Genomic DNA, 17,658 nt, shown 5'->3' with positions numbered 1-17,658 from the left:
TTGTAAACAAATCACTATGTCAAATTTATTTTCCGCTGCATACTTAGTTTATTAGTGATTTGTTTGTGTCACCACGCGTTTGCATGTTAATTAACTTAATTAATTCACTTAGCTAAATTAATTGGTTAATTTATTACAAGGGGTCAATTCATTTTTGGCCTATCAATCCCATTGTTTTACTGTTTCATTTTTTCATCTATTCTACTTAATAAAGTGGAGAGTGGCCCCATTTATGATGACACCATTCTTGATAGTCTTATGCATGAATTGGAGTCTTAATTCTAATATCCCTTAAGGCCAGTAATGGAATGGACTAGATTCATCTGTATAGTTTTGTACATGTGATTTTGCTATAATTTGGGTTCTCCTTTGCTACAACGGCATCAGTCTTTGTGTTGTATATGGAGGTTGCAACTAAAGCTGCAATATGTTGTATAGAATGATGCAGAGCTTGCTTTGTTGTCTGGATGTTTGGCTTGCGCTAGTGTTTTTTTTTGTTAGACATGGATTTATTTAAAGATTTTGAGTTTATTAACGACTATATGTGTAGGCATGTGTAAGTATTTGCTATCATTTTTGTGTGTAAGTATTTGGGTTGGGTCTTATCATGTGTGATTTCATCAAACATGTAGTATAAGAGTATAACATTTGCTGCCATTTGTCAACCACTTTATTTTATGGCTACTAATTTTCTGCAATGTATGGTGTACCCACTAAAATTCAATACTATACTCAGAACATACTACTTCTCCTTTTATCTTGGTCTCCTCATTTAAGTGAATTCCTCATTCATCATTGGAATCAATTTAAAATTCCTTCTATTATGATTTTTGGACTAAAGCCAATTTGCTAGCACTGGGACACTCTTCCTCCTTCCATGTCCCTTCCAACGTGAACAGTAAAAAAATCCAGCATTGATTGATGACACTCTACAAATTTGCTTAAAATTTGGAAAGAAAAACAACAAAATCACTTCAAAAAAAAAAATGCAAGAATACTAATAAGAAAGGAAAACGAAAAATACCCACAGTTTCTTACTGGCAAAATTGAGATAAAAACATCTAATTCCACTGTTTTGCACAAAGAATTGATATAAAAACACTGTATAATTGATTGCTTTCCTTTATTTATCAATAACACTTTCATGTATTTTTGTTTTATTTGGTCACTTTGAATGAACCTAGCGAAAAGGTAAACAATAACATCTCTATTACTTTAAAAAATAAAAATAAAAATCTTAAGTCAAGTGTGAGCAAGTTGTAAACCACTAGCCTAAAAGATATAAACTTTTAACCTTTTACTAATTTCTAGAAACAACTACAAAATCAGATAGCTCAGTAAAAGACTTAACAGTAAGTTGCAAACTTCCATTATTGGTCGAACAGTTTAGGTAACCAAAAGAAGATTTGGCTTCAAAATGGATGATATGTAGAGTATCCTTGATATTGGGAAAATGGATGATATGTAGAGTATCCTTGATATTGGGAAAGAATTGTTTGCTGAAACAGAAACTACAAGTGGCTGGCTCATAAGAATGGCCAAGTGCTACATGTCGATTATAAATTTGATGATATTGTTTAATGGTGAAATGATATAACCACTTATAAATTACATATATCAGAGCGTGAAAATAAAGAGGTTCAGCGATATCTAAGCTTAAAAATTCTGCTTAAAATTTAGCAAGTCAAGGATTCTATGATTATAAAGAAAACAAACTTTTCCCTAACCTAGCTACCTTGACTAAGTTGAACAGGAAGTATCATCTATACTATTATTTAAGAGGTTTCCTCTGTTTAGATTCCTCAATTTTGATGCCTAAAATACTCTCATCAGACCCATTTATAAATTTTTAACTAATGTGGATAAATATGTAAATTAAAACTCCTATACATTAAGACTCACAAACTCACGTACGCTTTGCCAGTTTCTCTCATTCTTCTTCAAATTGAAAACATTCAATTTAGCTCTACATCTTCTTCTTTCTTCTTCTTCTTCTTTTATATTTGGTTTCTAAACAATTTAAACGGACTTTATCAAAGGCTCCAACGGCTTCTCAGGTTCTATTTTTTGCAAGTTCCTCTTTATTTTATTTTATTTTATTTTGTTTATCATTGACTTTCTTTGAATTCTTACCTGCCATGGCTACCAAGTACTTACCCATGAGAGAATGTGATTAGGGATTCAAAGGTGTTTGATGGTTGCTTATTACCCGTGGGCCTGACATAGAAATTTCAAACAAGAGGGTTTGTGCTTGAATTAGCTTCTTGAGAAAGGACATTGGTAAGGCTCTTTCTTTTTCTTTTTGTAAACTCTCTTTTGGGTTTTTTTTTTTTTAATAACTCAAATACTCTTTTTTTTTTTCCTTTTTTTGAGAAACATACACACACACAAGGAAGAGGGAAAGGAGTTTTAACACAAAAGTACACCACAACTCCACTCAAAAGCCATGGTAACTTTTAAGGAAGGATAGGGCAAGTTATACTTCACATAACACACTCTCTTAAGTAATGTGTGACAATTACCTATTCTTTTTTTTTTTTAGAAACAAACACACACACAAGGGAGAGGGAAAGAGGTTCTAACACAAAGACACATCACAACTTCACTCAAAATCCATGGTAACTTTTAAGGGAGGGTGGGGCAAGTTATACTACACACAATATACTCTCTTAAGTAATGTGGGACAATTACCCATTCTTTTCTTTTTTCTTTTTTATTTATTATTTTTTTTATTTTTTAAGAAACAAACACACACACACACAAAGGAAAGGCAAAGGGGTTCTAAACATACACACACTCAAATACTCTTAATTGTTTGGTTACTCTTTTTTATTTTTTTTTTAATCTTTTTTATAGGGAAGTATGTTGGATTACTTTAAAGAACAGAAAGAAAAAAAAAATAAAAAAAAATATTCTCATATCAAAATCATGGTTTTTTTAAATCTTAAACAAAAATAATTAAATTTAAGGGTTTTTTTTTTTTTGTGATTGGAAAATGTAGTAATCCCAAATTATAATAAATGCTTTAAATTAATTCTTATCTAAAAAATAGAAGAGCCTCTGAACACGCGCATGAGCGTGTGCTTATAGGGTAGTACCAACACTAATCAATGCCAAAATAATTTTATTTGATTAGCAGCTATTTATTATTTGTTTTTTGTTTTGTTAAGTAACAAGTGAGTGTATATTAGAGAAAACTTACCGGCTCTTATGAACTTCTGTTGGCGAGTCATTTCCTCAATTTTGGGACTGCTCCACATAATAATTCAACATAAGGATTAGATTCATGGTATTTCTTTTGATTGCTTGGTTTATTTATTTTTTATTTTTATTACAACATGTTTTATGTTGTGGGTCATATATGGATATGTACATTTTTAAGTATTTGGGTTGGATTTTATCCTGTGATATCTTCATTTTCTATGCAACTGCTTAAAGATTAAAGATGCTGTTTATGTTTCTTGTAGTAACTTACTTACAACCAGGAAGACACTATAAATAAATTATAAATAAATGACACAACTTGATTAGTAATACCATGAAAAATATTAATAATGATAACACATTAACACTATCTTGAAAAAGATTAGCACGCACAATATACGGATCTGACTAGTTATTAATTTTTATCTATAAAAATTAATGGCTGGTAAACGGTAGTATAAAAACCCAAGGGGACATGCAGAGAGATACAGAATCAATCAAATCATTGTCATTCATCACATCTTCTTTTTTTCTTTTTCTTTTTATGATATGCATTCATCACATCTTTGTACTTTGATTTTATAAGGCAGAGATGGTAGATGGGTCGCCTTCAAAAAAAAGAAAAAGAAGAGGGGGTATATGGGTCCTCTACCTCTCTCTCTCTCTCTCTCTTCATTTTTTGTTGTTGTTAATGAATTAAATTATATCATAAAGAAAGTATAAAGTAAAAAGTTGTTATATATATATATATATATATTTTTTTTTTAAAAGGGGGTTTTAATCTATAGCCTCTGTTCTTAATAATAATTCTTTATCATTAGATTAAGATACCAATCAGTTTTTGGTGTAAGTGGAAACAATATAGGATGTTGTTTCAATCAAGCATCGAGTTAAAATAACAAAATTTCCTTTATATATCATGTTCAACCATTTGTTCTTTGTGTGTGTAATGTGGTGACATGATAGAATAACAATAAGGACTTTGACTTCGATTGAACTGTGATTGACCCTCCTAACCGAATTGAGATCATTTGCTAAAGAAAACCTCATACTAACCAAGAACATCTAGAGGAGATGGCCAAGGAATCTTGGATGGTTAAGTAATAAAAAAAATTGGAGAAGTTGAGAAGTTAAAAATGAAAAAGTTAAAAGATATAGATCTTGCAGGGGAATACCTTGTTCTGCTAAGAAATCGCCCTAAAACTCTAAAAGTAGGTAGTTGGTCTATCAATTGGTTGTTCCCTTGGGTTGGTTGGGAGGGCATGCATTGGAGCAACAATCCTAACATGTAAACAGATGCAATAGAGCCATAGAGGCAGGGCCGGCCCTAGGCCTAGGCCTCGTAGGCCATCGCCTAGGGCCCCCTACTAGAGAAAGGCTCCAAATTTTGGGACAAAAATTAATATATTTTTTTGCGATGTAAGGAAAAAAAATTAGTTTTACATTTTCCTTTACTTTTAAGAAGTTTCAAAGAATTAAGTAGTGTTAGAGATAATACAACTTTAAATATATAGGTCTTATAAATATATGTATACTAATCACAATAAATAATTCAGATAGGAAAATATTAGAAATATTATTAATTTTACTTGAAAACCTTTATAAATTGATGTGACAATTAATAGAATATGTGAATGTCTACAACCTATTAACTACATTTTTGAATTACTTTTTGTGATTGTTGATACATCTTTGTAAGTTTCATGTTGTAAAATTTACGATACCTCTAATATCATTCATTCAAATACTTGTTTATTATCTTCTTGAAATGTCACTAATCTTATTCATTGCTACATCATTTGTAAGTTGTTTTTAGTAAAATTTATTATAGTTTTAGCATTATTCCAAAAAAAAAAAGTATATTACAAATAAAAAAAAATGGATTTTTGTTATAAAACAATTATGATATTAAACACTAGTCAAATATTATTTAAGTAATAACAAAAAGACCCAATTTAAATATATCGTCTTAGGTTTCCAAATTTATTGGGCCACCCTTGCATAGAGGTTAACTTTTCGACCAGGGTCCTTACTTTTTTGATCGATTGGCTGTTCGACCACAGTGATTGGCCACCACGCATGTTCAATCAAGGTTGTTTGGACGAGTTATATTCATAAGCCCAACGTGTTCCAAAAGCTAGATGTGCAGTCCAATGCTATTGGAGATTTTCTATCTCTACCTTAAATAAATAATGTAGACGGAGAAAGAGAAATTATTAATTTTTATTTGAGATAACTTAAGTTCATTAGATTATATTGTTTCAAAAAAAAAAAAAGTTCATTAGACTATATAATTTAAAAAATAAATTGAGTAGTCAAGAGTTTTATATCTCAACTGACATTTTCTTAATATTTTTAAACGAGACTTTCAATATTCAAATCTCCATATTCTCAACTATTAAATTAAAAAAAAAACGTAAAAATACAATTATAATTTATAACCATAAAAATTTACATTTTATATAATGTATATTAATTGACTTAAAAAAAAATATATCAACCTATATAACCCTAAACAAACCAGCATTTAATGTGTCTTGGCATAAATTGAAAAATGAAAATTATATTTTCCTAAAAGTAAAAATGTAACATGATTGCAAAATTACGCTGTTTTAACACATTAAAAAGTTTATTTTATTATTTTAACATATTTTTTTATAATACACCATACATCATAATACTAGGAAAAATTATTAGGTACTCCTAGAGTACCATAAATATATAATTCCTCCTCTCAAATGAATGGTGGGTTCCACCATAAATTTAATTAGTGAGACCTATTATTTATGTGAGAGAAAATAATATGCATTTATGATATTTTAAGAGTGCACAATAATTTTCCTAATGCTACTACTCTCATAATGTTTAGTGTTTGACATTTGACACACAGTGCTCTAATATTTCATTGTCAAATTTCTAGGTATTTACTATTTTGAAATAAAATGAATGGATAGGAACGAAGTCTTCGAGGCAGGCGGGGACGCAGTACTTCGGCAAATCCAACGTCATGTGGCGCGCATTGTTTGGTCTTTAGCCTTTTAGTTTGTACTTCGTACTATTACAACTCATTATTTTGAAAAGCTGCTTAAAAAGTAAAATAAATAATTGAAAAGTGATTGGCAATGCAGCGCTTTCTAAGGAGAAGTCTATGCAGATGCTACAGTTTGCTGCTTCTCGAAACAACTCTTTTTCTCTTTTTCTAGCTTCGATAGATTCATTTTATTATCCAAACTCTCTCTCTCTCTCTTCACGTGGTAGGGGTCAGCTAATCATGTGCCTTTTTTTTTTTCATTTTTTTTTTTTTTCATTTTTGTTTATGTGAAAGTGAAAGTCCTCCAACTTTCTCCACATCTCAACCAGTCTCTGTTTTCAAAACTTCAAAGTCTCTCAACTCTCTAACCCCACCACCACCCACTTCACATTCACATTCATATTCACTCTCTATCACTCACTCACTCATTGCTCATTCAATTTTTTTCCAAACCCTCCACCGGAAAATCTGTTTAGTACTTTTTTTTTTCTCTCTCACTCACATAGTCACATGCTCTCAATCTATATATAGTATCTCTCTCTCTCTCTCTCTCTCTCTAATCTCTCTTTGTTTATATATATGTAAAGCTCTCATCAGTCATGGGCTGTTTTCAGTCCAAAACTGCCCACCTAGCTTCTCCCGACCAAGACCCTCCTCTTCCTCACCCCAGTCCAGATCCAGGTAACTTTTCTTTTCTTTTATTTTTTTACTTTTACCTTTTACTGCTTCATGTTTTTTACCAAGAGTTTGAAACGGTATGGTCATGTTTAGAGTTTAGACTAGACTGATCAATGCATGGTTGTAAGAAAGACTGAGATAAGAAAGAGTGAGTTGATTATAGGGAACTAGAAAATGTAAAGACTAAAAATAACACGAGTAGAAGTAGTTAAAAATGATACGTCAATTTAGTAAGTAATAGAACTATGTTCGCTATGATTTTGGATTGAATAAAATAGTGGAAAATAATATATACATGTGACCGACTCAGACTAATTCGAGAAATTTGTTACTAAGGTTTTTGGTGTTGTGGTTTTGTTTATTAACTTTTAATATTAGTGTTTTGTTGTGTATGTATTTGAAGCTAATGGTGGAGGAGGAGAGGAGGAATTAGAGCAAAACGATGGCGTGCCGGCATTCAAGGAGTTCGAGCTGGCAGAGCTGAGAGCAGCAACAAATGGGTTCAGTAGTGAATTGATAGTCTCTGAGAGTGGAGAGAAAGCTCCCAATGTGGTTTACAAAGGGAAGCTTCGAAACAATGGCCTTGTTGCCATTAAGCGCTTCTCCAAGCTTTCCTGGCCTGACCCACATCAGTTTGTGGTATTGTTTGTGTTTTTTTGTGTCTCTTGAAAACAAGATTAGAAGTTGATTTTTTGAAATGGGAAATGGATTGTTGTTGTTGTTGGTGTAGACAGAGGCTTGTGGAGTAGGGAAGGTTCGGCATAAGAGAATGGTGAATTTAATAGGATGTTGTGCTGAGGGAGATGAGCGGCTTTTGGTGGCAGAGTTCATGCCTAATGATACTCTCTCCAAACATCTCTTTCACTGTATGCCTTTTTTTTCCTTCACTTCAATCTATTTTGTTGAATTTGTACTTTTCTTTTGTTTGGAAAATTCTTAGTTTACATTGTACTAACGATGTAAACTTACCGTGCAAACACACAAAATGTAGCAAATGTTGTACACACTTTGTACACATTTGCAAAAAGTGCATTGCTGGTACAATGTAAATCTATAAAAGTCTCTTTTTAAAAAAAAGTAAAATTGGTAAGTTAGGTACTAAGAAGCTTGGACACAAACAGTGACATTGACGTTGACACAACACAAGACACGATTGAAAAGTTAAGATACAATACAGTGAGGATACAGTGAGGATACCATGATTAATTAATGTCTTTTAGGTATATTTAATGTGGCTTATCCTAACTAATTTCTTGATGATTCATAATCGACCACGAAAATTCGGAGCTAAGGCTTTGTTGTTGTCGTTTAGGTATATTCTATGGGTTCCCTCAATGAGAGCACTAGGGTATTTGTTAAAGACAAATTTTATAATATAGTTGATTGACTTTTTATATGAAATTGGGTCACTTTTAGTGTAAAGGTATTTGTTTATTAGCTTTTGCTACTTTTTAATGTAGTTGAGACCCATTTGAAGCCTCCTTAAGGACACGTTAACATACTACTTACTTTATTTCTTTTATTGACATTTTATGTTTATTTTAAATTTTAAAATAAATAACAACCATCAAATCTTTAAAAACATGGATAAAATCAAAAGTTTTTTTTATTTCCTCCCAACACATAAAGGACATGCATGTAGGAGTTTTCTTGGAGTGTCTAACATGGACAAGCCGGAGGCTTTGAAGTGTCCGTGCTTTTTAGGTTACGTAGGCATCCGTTGGATTTTGAAGTAGGAGCTCACTTTGGATCTACCATTTGAGCTAGAGCTCATGGGGCTGGTATCAGAGCCCTTTCTCTTGCATCACAGTCTAACAAATTTCTGAAACTTTTTCAGTTAATTAGATATCTTAAGCCCCCTTAGATGATACTTATATGTTTTTTATTTGATTATTGTAGATGGACTTCATGATTTGCTTTGTGCATATTCTTGTATCCCTTAGCATGCAGAATTTGTTTGTGCCATTAGTTCGTTTCTTTTCAATGTTGAAAAACTGCTGTCCTGGTTGCTAGTTCAAGTTCTCTTTTCTTGATGATTATTGATTGTTCTAGGGTTTAATATGTAGCTTCTTTGGTTCTTTTTTGCCCTTTTCTTATCATGCTTTTGTAAACATTGATTATTTATTATAGGGGATAAACAACCATTGCCTTGGGAAATGCGTGTGAGAGTTGCCTACTATATTGCACAAGCACTTGGTCATTGCAACACAGAAAACCGAAAAATCTATCATGATTTAAATGCATATAGAGTTCTATTTGATGAGGTAAGCATTTATCAAATAAGTATTTCAAAATGAAGATTAATCTTAGCTGCAATATACTTGTGCTTCATACACTTTATAATTTATAATATAATGCATGAGATTGGTGGATACTAATGATTGTTCACACACTGTATAAATATATGCCTGGCTCTATATTATTTCATCTGACTTGTGTGTTTGTTAAACTACATTGAGTAAATTAAGCATGTTAATTATGTAGTTTTCTCAAGTAATACAGAACAATTAATATAACCAAAATGAGGCAACATATGATATAAAATATTTTTCTGATATTATCACATTCCCTTCTAATTTGAATTTTCTCAAACAATAATGCATCTAAAGTTGGATGTATTCCTCTATAAAATTAGGCATCAAGGTGGGGTGATAGTTGAAGGAACTCAAAGAAATTACTCTCATAGAGACAACAACAACAACAACAACAACAATTGAAGTAGACCTTGGTCCTAAAACTTTTGGGGTTAGCCATGGATCCTCAAAAGACTAATTGAAGTAGACCACATGTATTCTTCTCTTCCATTCTATCATATCCAAAATCATACTCATGGAAATTAAGATAATATCGATTAAAAAATTTTCAAAAAGAAAAACTGGGGGACAGTTGATATTTTCTATGTTGTTGCAGCTATTTTTGTATCAATGACTTTTTGGGGCTCTGTTTAGAGCTCCTTAGGGATTAACAGGGTGACCCTTTTCTTATCTGTAGTGAAAAAGTGTTTGAATGGTTTCTAGGAGTAGGGAAGGTGGACCACTAGAAGATCTTGTTAAAATTTTCATGGTGACCCCAAACAGTCGTACAATTTTTTGGTGATATCCTTTTTCCTATTTGATTGTGCTCTCTGCAACTGGGAATACTTTAGTGTAATTTAAAGCTTCATTGGAATTTGTTAGATGATCCATCTGGTTATGGTTGGGGAAAGAGCATCACTGGAGAGTCTTATTATATTGCCCAGGGTGCTTCTAGTCACCCAATTACAACACATAAATATTTGCTCTCTTTTATGCCATGCATTTTTGGCTACATTCTATCTGCCCTGAGTGCCACACTGCCCAAGCTTCTATTATGACTTTTCTGAAAGTGGTTTTAGGGCTGAATGTTAATCTAGCTAGACTACAATGCTGTTATAAGTATTGTTGAGTAGGGGCTCTCCTTTATGTAAGGCTTCTTTTGGGGTCTCAATTTAAGCTCAATTCTTTGCAGAATTTAACCATTAATCAAACACATGAACCTTTTTGGAAGGTGTCCCAGGAAAGTGTACTAGGGATTGGTTAACTTTGGTGGTTGCCACACTATCAAGACATTATAAGAGATGTAGTCCGAATTGGGAAGGGGAAGGGAAAGAGTTGAAGAATTGGTAAAGTGAGATAACATATGCCATCTAGGACTTAATGGGTCCTTTGAGACCAGGCCTACATCAAATATAGATATTGATCTCTTAGGTATTATTGTGAAACTTTTAATAGATAGGACTCAATTTAGCCTTCCTCTTCTCACGGTTGAAGAGTTCAACAAACATCTGAGATGAGTTTTTCTTGAAAGGGCAATTGAAGTGGTTAAGGAAGGGAAATTGAATGAGATTTTATGATATTCTTTTTCATGCGTAGGATTTTGGAAATTAAGATTTCTTTTCTTTTATATGTTTGGAACCACTATGGACATGAATGTTTGGACACTTTTTTATATTAGTAAGTTACTTGTTCATCTAATGTGTCTTGAACCCACAAGTCACTACCTCATCCTTATCCTCCACTTTACTCTTTTAGAGAAGGATGCTGTTAGAATATGATATGGGAGGTTGAAATCATGTGGTGTCTATTTTTTCATAAGTCCCCATCATTCAAGTGTTGAATATTTGTAGAATCTGTACAGGCATTGTCAGAGCTGTAGATCAAATCTTTTTCAAGGTGGGTAATAGATGTTGGCAATTCCTTTTTACTTTATTAGGATTAGTATTTTTTTTTTCCTACTTTTGTTGGCATTGCAGAGGTCCTGTTCCCTTTGGGAACCAATTTGAAGTCCGTAGGTCCTTCAGGATTTGGATCCTGTGATTGAGAGTTAAAAAATTAACTTTCAATCTCAGCCCTTGAACCAGAAAAGTTCAAAAGTGAAAAGTTCAAAACTTTTCTAATCCAAGGGCTGAGATTGAAAGTTAATTTTTCGACTCTCGTTCTCAGCCATTGAAAGCTATTGCATCTTGTGCAATACAGGATTTCAATCCGGCCCTACAAAGGTTGTCTCTGCACCCCCCCACCCCCCCCCCCCCCCCCTTTGGCTCTCTCATGGGGATGCTAACTTAATCTTGCTAATTCAATCTAGAGTGAGAAGTGCATTCCAAATGTCCCATTGCATAGCTTTTAATCACCTGTTGATCTATAGTCCTTTGAATGGTACAGATTTCTTGGTAACTCTGAATCTTTTATTGTCAATATCTGTTGTCAAAAAAGGGTAGAAATACTGTTGTAAGTGCTGGGAGTATAGAATCTATCTTTAAAAAAAAAAAATTGAAATGCAATCTTCCATTTAAACATCTGAAACTTTTATGATACTTGATTATTGTATGCCTCTTTCATCTTGGGATGGACACATTTGTGGTTTTTCATTTACTAGCTGTGATTTTGGTGTTACTGTGTTAGTGAACTTTCCATAATTATTCTTAAACTTAATTTTGTTCTTATGTCAGGATGGTGACCCACGATTATCTAGTTTTGGTCTTATGAAGAATAGCCGAGATGGAAAAAGTTATAGCACTAACTTGGCTTATACTCCACCAGAGTTCTTGCGGACAGGTACATCAATATGATTTCACATAGATTTCTATGGATATTGGAAGTCCACTTATAGGCTTTCCTATTTTCTCTCTCTCAACAATGATGTCATGTAGTAATTAGGCCAGTTAATTTATTGAATTAGGAAAGATTTACTAGCAGAAGCTTATAAAAATAGGAGAAGGATGTGAAATTCTTCTTAAAGTAAAGAGGTCATGAAATCAAGCACTCAAAGTCATCCAAAAACAAAGCTGCAATGAATCTCCAGTTAAGCAGCGTGACAGTCAGATAAATGTCCGGTAAATCCCACAAGAAGAGAAGAACCCTTAGACTTGATAATGGTGTACTTGCTTATACTCGATTAAGTATCACTCTAGAGGTGTGCAATGTATTACCATAGGAATTTTGTTTTCAATGAGATCTATCTGGTTTCAGTAAGTGTCTTTGTTGGCTAATTGTACTGATGCTAGTTTCATTGTAAAAGCCTACAAGGAGAAATTAATTTTGGTATTTATTGACAATTTGAATAAAATTTGTAAAAAGTGCACTATATTCCTCGTTAACATGCTGAATTTGTGCTTGTAATTTTCAGTTTCATATAAATTCAAGACTTGGTGAAAAATTAGGATAGTTTGCCCAATAGTCTTGTTATCATGGATGCGCTAAATACTTTCCCTTACCTTTTATATGCTTAGTAGTTGGAGTCATCACTTGTGGTCATGATATATAAATTTTTGCTGATGGTGGTTGAAAGTTTAGTACTCCACCACTCTATGTGATACGGATGTTTTGAATTTTTACAGGCAGGGTCATCCCAGAGAGTGTGGTCTACAGTTATGGAACTGTTCTTCTGGACCTTTTGAGTGGAAAGCATATCCCTCCAAGCCATGTATGAACAGTATATCCCATATATCATCTTGTTTGTTCTCTGCTTTATCATGCTTCCTGGTATCCTGCACTTCAATTATCTGCTCTTCATGTCTGTGGTGTAAATGACCCTCCTCAAGGGTCATTTGTGATGGCATCGTTCACTTATAATTAAGAATTATTAAACTGGGCAGATAAAAATTCAGTCACAAGATATCCTTGGTACTCCTTTCTATTGTCAGTGAATGTAGCTACCAGCTAGGATACTGCAACAACAAACAATAACCAAGCTTTAGTCCCAAAATTTTGGAGTTGGCTATGATCTATGAATCCTCAACAAACTAGTCATGATCAGCCACATGTATTCTTGTCCATCATTATGAATGTAGTTATGATAATTAAATATTTAATATCTTTATTTTAAATTATATATATATATATATATATATATATATACAAAGCAGAAAAGGGCAGAACATGTGTACGTGAGAAGGTAATATTCATGGAAGGCCAAAGAATAAGGCTAATATCTAACATCTATAAAATAAAACTTTTAAGAAATGAACCAAAAAAGAGAGTGGCATAATTATGTTAATAATAAATGTCATAAGTCATCATAATTTATGGTAACGGTTGGTGTCTGTAGCATAAAAGGTACTGACAAGAAAAATATTTTGTTTCTCTATCAGGGGACTTATCTATCCGCTTATTAATTTTCTCTTTCTTTGTTCTTAGCAAATAAAGCAGGCCTAAGATTGACTAATCTTTGATGTTTCATTTTGTTCATGACGGTGCACAATTATTTTTAACTCTCTCATGTGAATTTTGAATTAATTAAGCGACTTTGATCAAGACTTGGATGAATACTATGTCAACGAAGACGAGGTTAAGCAACAATTTCCTCATCTTTTTTCTATTTTATTCACTAGGCATTGGATTTGATAAGAGGAAAAAATTTGTTGTTACTGCTGGATTCGTCCTTGGAAGGACAATATGCCGAAGAAGATGCAACTGAGTTGGTTGAACTGGCCTCAAAATGCTTGCAATATGAGGCTAAAGATCGACCTGAAATCAAATTTCTTCTTTCATCAGTAACTCCGCTCCAAAAGCAGAAAGAGGTGAGATTTTTAGTGCCTCCAAACTGAAAATTAATTAGTGCACTATGTCATTCTGAGATTGCTTGATCTGTGCATCTGTTTTAGCCTTACTGAGGTGTTTCTGTTCATGTTTGTAATCCTAGGTTGCATCACATGTCCTATTGGGTTTAACAAAAACACCAGTGGTGCTGCCAACCATGCTTTCCCCCCTTGGAAAGGCTTGTGTGAGAATGGATCTTACTGCAGTGCACGATATATTGCTTAAAACAGGTTATAAAGATGAAGAGGGTGCAGAAAATGAAGTGAGTTTCTTTCACTTCCTTCCAGAAAATGAAGCAGTTGTAATTTGTCAAGAGAAAGATATTATAGAAAATAAGTAAAAGCAGCCCGCCATCATCAAAATTTTGGGTTTTTTAACATTTGAAAATTAAAGAGTATTGATATTTGTAACATCTCATGAAAGATTCATTCTTGTCTTGCATGACTACTGTGGTAGCATTGTTGCTTTCATGTAATTTGAACATCTGTGATATTTCAATTATACTTCTGCTGCTTAGTTTACATGGTTGTGAAAATTTTACTATACTTTAGTCTTTAATCATCTTCCTTCATATTAATTTACATAGTTGGAAGACTGGTAATCTTTTATAATTAATGATAAGTTTTTCTGTAAATATGTTCTTTGTAAAGCTGTCATTCCAAGAGTGGACGCAACAAGTGCAAGATATGTTGAACACCAAGAAGTTTGGGGATATTGCATTTAGAGACAAGGATTTCAAAAATGCTATCGAATATTATTCAAAGGTATGTTCTCATAATTCTTTTTGTGGAAAAGTCAAGAATACATCTAAAGAATTTTCACCTAAAAATAGCAGCCACAGAAGCTAAATCTCAACATCCTTTTTTTTCTTTTATAATACGTTGAAAAAAAGCTTAATGGTGTGTTTGGATACCGCTTATTTTACTAAAAATGAAAAATTATTATTGAAAGTACTGTAAATAAAAGTAAAAGTTAGTTGAAATAGTACAGTGAAGTTCATGAATAGTGCCAAAAAGTGTAGTGGGGCCTATGAATAGTAGCAAAAATAAGCTGAATAATGAAATAATTGTCATTTTTAATCTCTTCCCAAACACACACTAAGTATCTTTTTTATCATATCATCAATTTGGTGATTAATGAGGAGACCAATGACTTTCTCAAGATTGGTATATCTACCTTAGGAAGATAATGACAGCAATTTTCCTCAATTTCTCACCACTCACTTGTGGAAACCTTGCCCATTACATTTTTCCTTCTCTTGTTAGTTTTTACTTTCTCTGCTAATGCTTACTTTTCAAATTCAGTATCTAACTTTCCCCACTAATGCTTACTTTTCAAGTTTGGTATCATCTTTGGATCATGAATTTTTTTATCTTTGTCATCTTGAACTACTACATACTCACTTTTCTTATACAGTTAGTATCGATGATGCCTGTTCCCTCGGCTACTATCTTTGTGAGGCGAGCCCTCTCATACTTGATGACTGGCCAAGCAGAACTTGCCTTGAGAGATGCAATGCAATCTCAGGTGTGCTTGCCCGAGTGGCCTACTGCATTCTACATGCAAGCTCTTGCCCTCTCAAAGCTTGGAATGGAAACAGATGCTCAGGACATGCTTAATGATGGAGCCTCCTTTGAAGCAAAGAAACAAAACAGCTGGCGGATATAGGTTCTCGGCTTTTAGCTAATGGTGGTGGCAATCCCATATCTCTTAATTTTTTCTGCTCATTTTTACCATTATGTTGCTAGGGGCATTTGCAAGAAGATCCATGTGAGAACAAGTTTGATATATATGGTATTGATTGGGGTTATTTTTAAGTTTTGCACCCACTTCACTTGATTAGTTTCACACAAAGAAATGTATAAAGCATTTGTAATAAACAATAATCTAAGTCAGTTTTTTTAGATTTATATATTGAATTGCAAAAAATTAGTCCTGCCCAAGTTGAGTTATGCACATTATAAATTCATTCTCTTGCTAACTATTGTGTTGTCAATTACAAACTATTCTGGGTATAATGGAATTATGTTTGGTAAGAGTTAGGTCAAAATCTGTTATAGGAAAAGACCCATTTAGGTAGAAGACTGTTTCTTTGTCAACGAAGTTTAGATAAGTTCTCAAAAGATTCCATATTGACGCTATCTATTTGCTATTTATAGGATTTTTTTTAGGGAATCCTGTTATTATAGGACTTTTTTTTTTCTTTTTCTGAGAATCTTATTATTATGGATTCAGTTAATATATGTCCTTAGAGCATACATTAACAAATCTGTTTTTTGAAAAAATTTATCGGGAATTGAAAAAGCTGTCAAAACTTTTTTAATTCCCGATAAAACTTATATTAGTTAAAATTTATACTAGTTACTTAAAATAAATAAACAAATAAAAAGAACAAAGAAGAGAACATACATTATAACTTTCCTACAAAAGTCATATATGCGTCTTTATATTATAAAAAAATATAAACATCTTTATGACTTGTCTTATTTCTTATGCACTAGAAAAATGATAGGGTAGTAACCAAGTCAAGTTTCATTAAGTATTAAATGTTTGAATTTGGCTTGGCACCAAAAGTCAAATATTCAAGCTCAATTTGAGTTTCAAACAAAGCTTACAATTTACAAATAATGTTTGAACTCAAGTTCATAAAAATTCCAAAAGCATGAGCTTAGTTTGGGTCTGTTTGATTCATCAAACAAGTTGAGGTAAAGCTCAATATCAAGCTCAACAGTAAGCTTTTGAGCTCAAGATCCAATATAACTATACAAGTACATCATTAAACTCATATTAAGCATACTATCAAGTTCATTTGGTTTGAACAAGTTGTCTCAACTCTTGATTAATTAAAAGATCACTAAAATATGAGTTTATTTTTCAAGTTCATATCAAACTTATTACTAACTCCACAAATGAGTCTAAGCTTGACTTATTTTTATTTTATTTTTTATCAAGTCTTATTGTTCACAATCATATTCATGATTTTTTTTTCTTGTTTGGACTTGGCTTATTTATTAAACAAACCTAAATAAGACTTAAACTTGATTTGTTTATAAACAAATAAACCTAGACAATTCTTTTATTAAATCAAATACAAAATGTTTCTCCTACGATTTGGTTTATTTAGCCTTAATGACCCTTAACAAGTACTGCAAATAAAGTTTTTTTAATTTATTTTTTAATAATAAAATGAAATAAAGCAAAGTTAATGGTTTCATTCCTGTCAACCCTAGCTATTGCCTAGGATAAATTATTAATTTATTATCTCTAACCATTTGATGCAATGCTAACTTATATATCTTTTTTTTTTAAAAAAAATTATTATTATTATTAATTTTTTATGATAAGAAAAATTTATTATTATTGAAAACTCAGAAAACAGCCAAATCTCCAAAGTACAGATGCATACTCCTAATGTATATTTTTTTTTTTTTGAGAAACCTCCTAATGTATATTTGTTTAATGATATTTAATTTAATAAAAATACTTTTTTTTTTTTTTAATAAACGGTGGATGGTATTTTTTTTTTTTGGTTAAAACGGTGGATGGTATCATGGTGAAGGAAACGTGGAGAATGAATATTTTATGTTTTTCCTGACACGATTCCCACTTACAGTCCGTGACGGTGTCCCTATCCCTGACGTGGAGGTGGCCCCAACAAGGATATCAAGTGGACCACCCCCTACACCCTAT

At 32.4% G+C, this 17,658-nt stretch overlaps 1 protein-coding gene across 1 annotated transcript; it reads left to right on the top strand.

Moving 5' to 3' along the window:
* Positions 1-6,555: 6,555 nt before the first annotated feature.
* On the top strand, positions 6,556-15,911 carry LOC126723376 (serine/threonine-protein kinase BSK2-like). The gene is made up of 10 exons (XM_050426760.1): positions 6,556-6,916; positions 7,317-7,552; positions 7,644-7,779; positions 9,044-9,177; positions 11,880-11,985; positions 12,768-12,853; positions 13,761-13,949; positions 14,072-14,230; positions 14,619-14,732; positions 15,385-15,911. Exons 1-10 carry the CDS (start codon positions 6,835-6,837, stop codon positions 15,634-15,636), a joined length of 1,494 nt encoding a protein of 497 aa, XP_050282717.1. The 5' UTR covers positions 6,556-6,834; the 3' UTR covers positions 15,637-15,911.
* Positions 15,912-17,658: the final 1,747 nt, after the last annotated feature.

Source organism: Quercus robur, chromosome 4 (assembly GCF_932294415.1).
Source record: "Quercus robur chromosome 4, dhQueRobu3.1, whole genome shotgun sequence".
Lineage (NCBI taxonomy): Eukaryota > Viridiplantae > Streptophyta > Magnoliopsida > Fagales > Fagaceae > Quercus > Quercus robur.
Note: the sequence above shows the minus strand (reverse complement) of the source record. Positions and strands in the feature narration are given on the sequence as shown.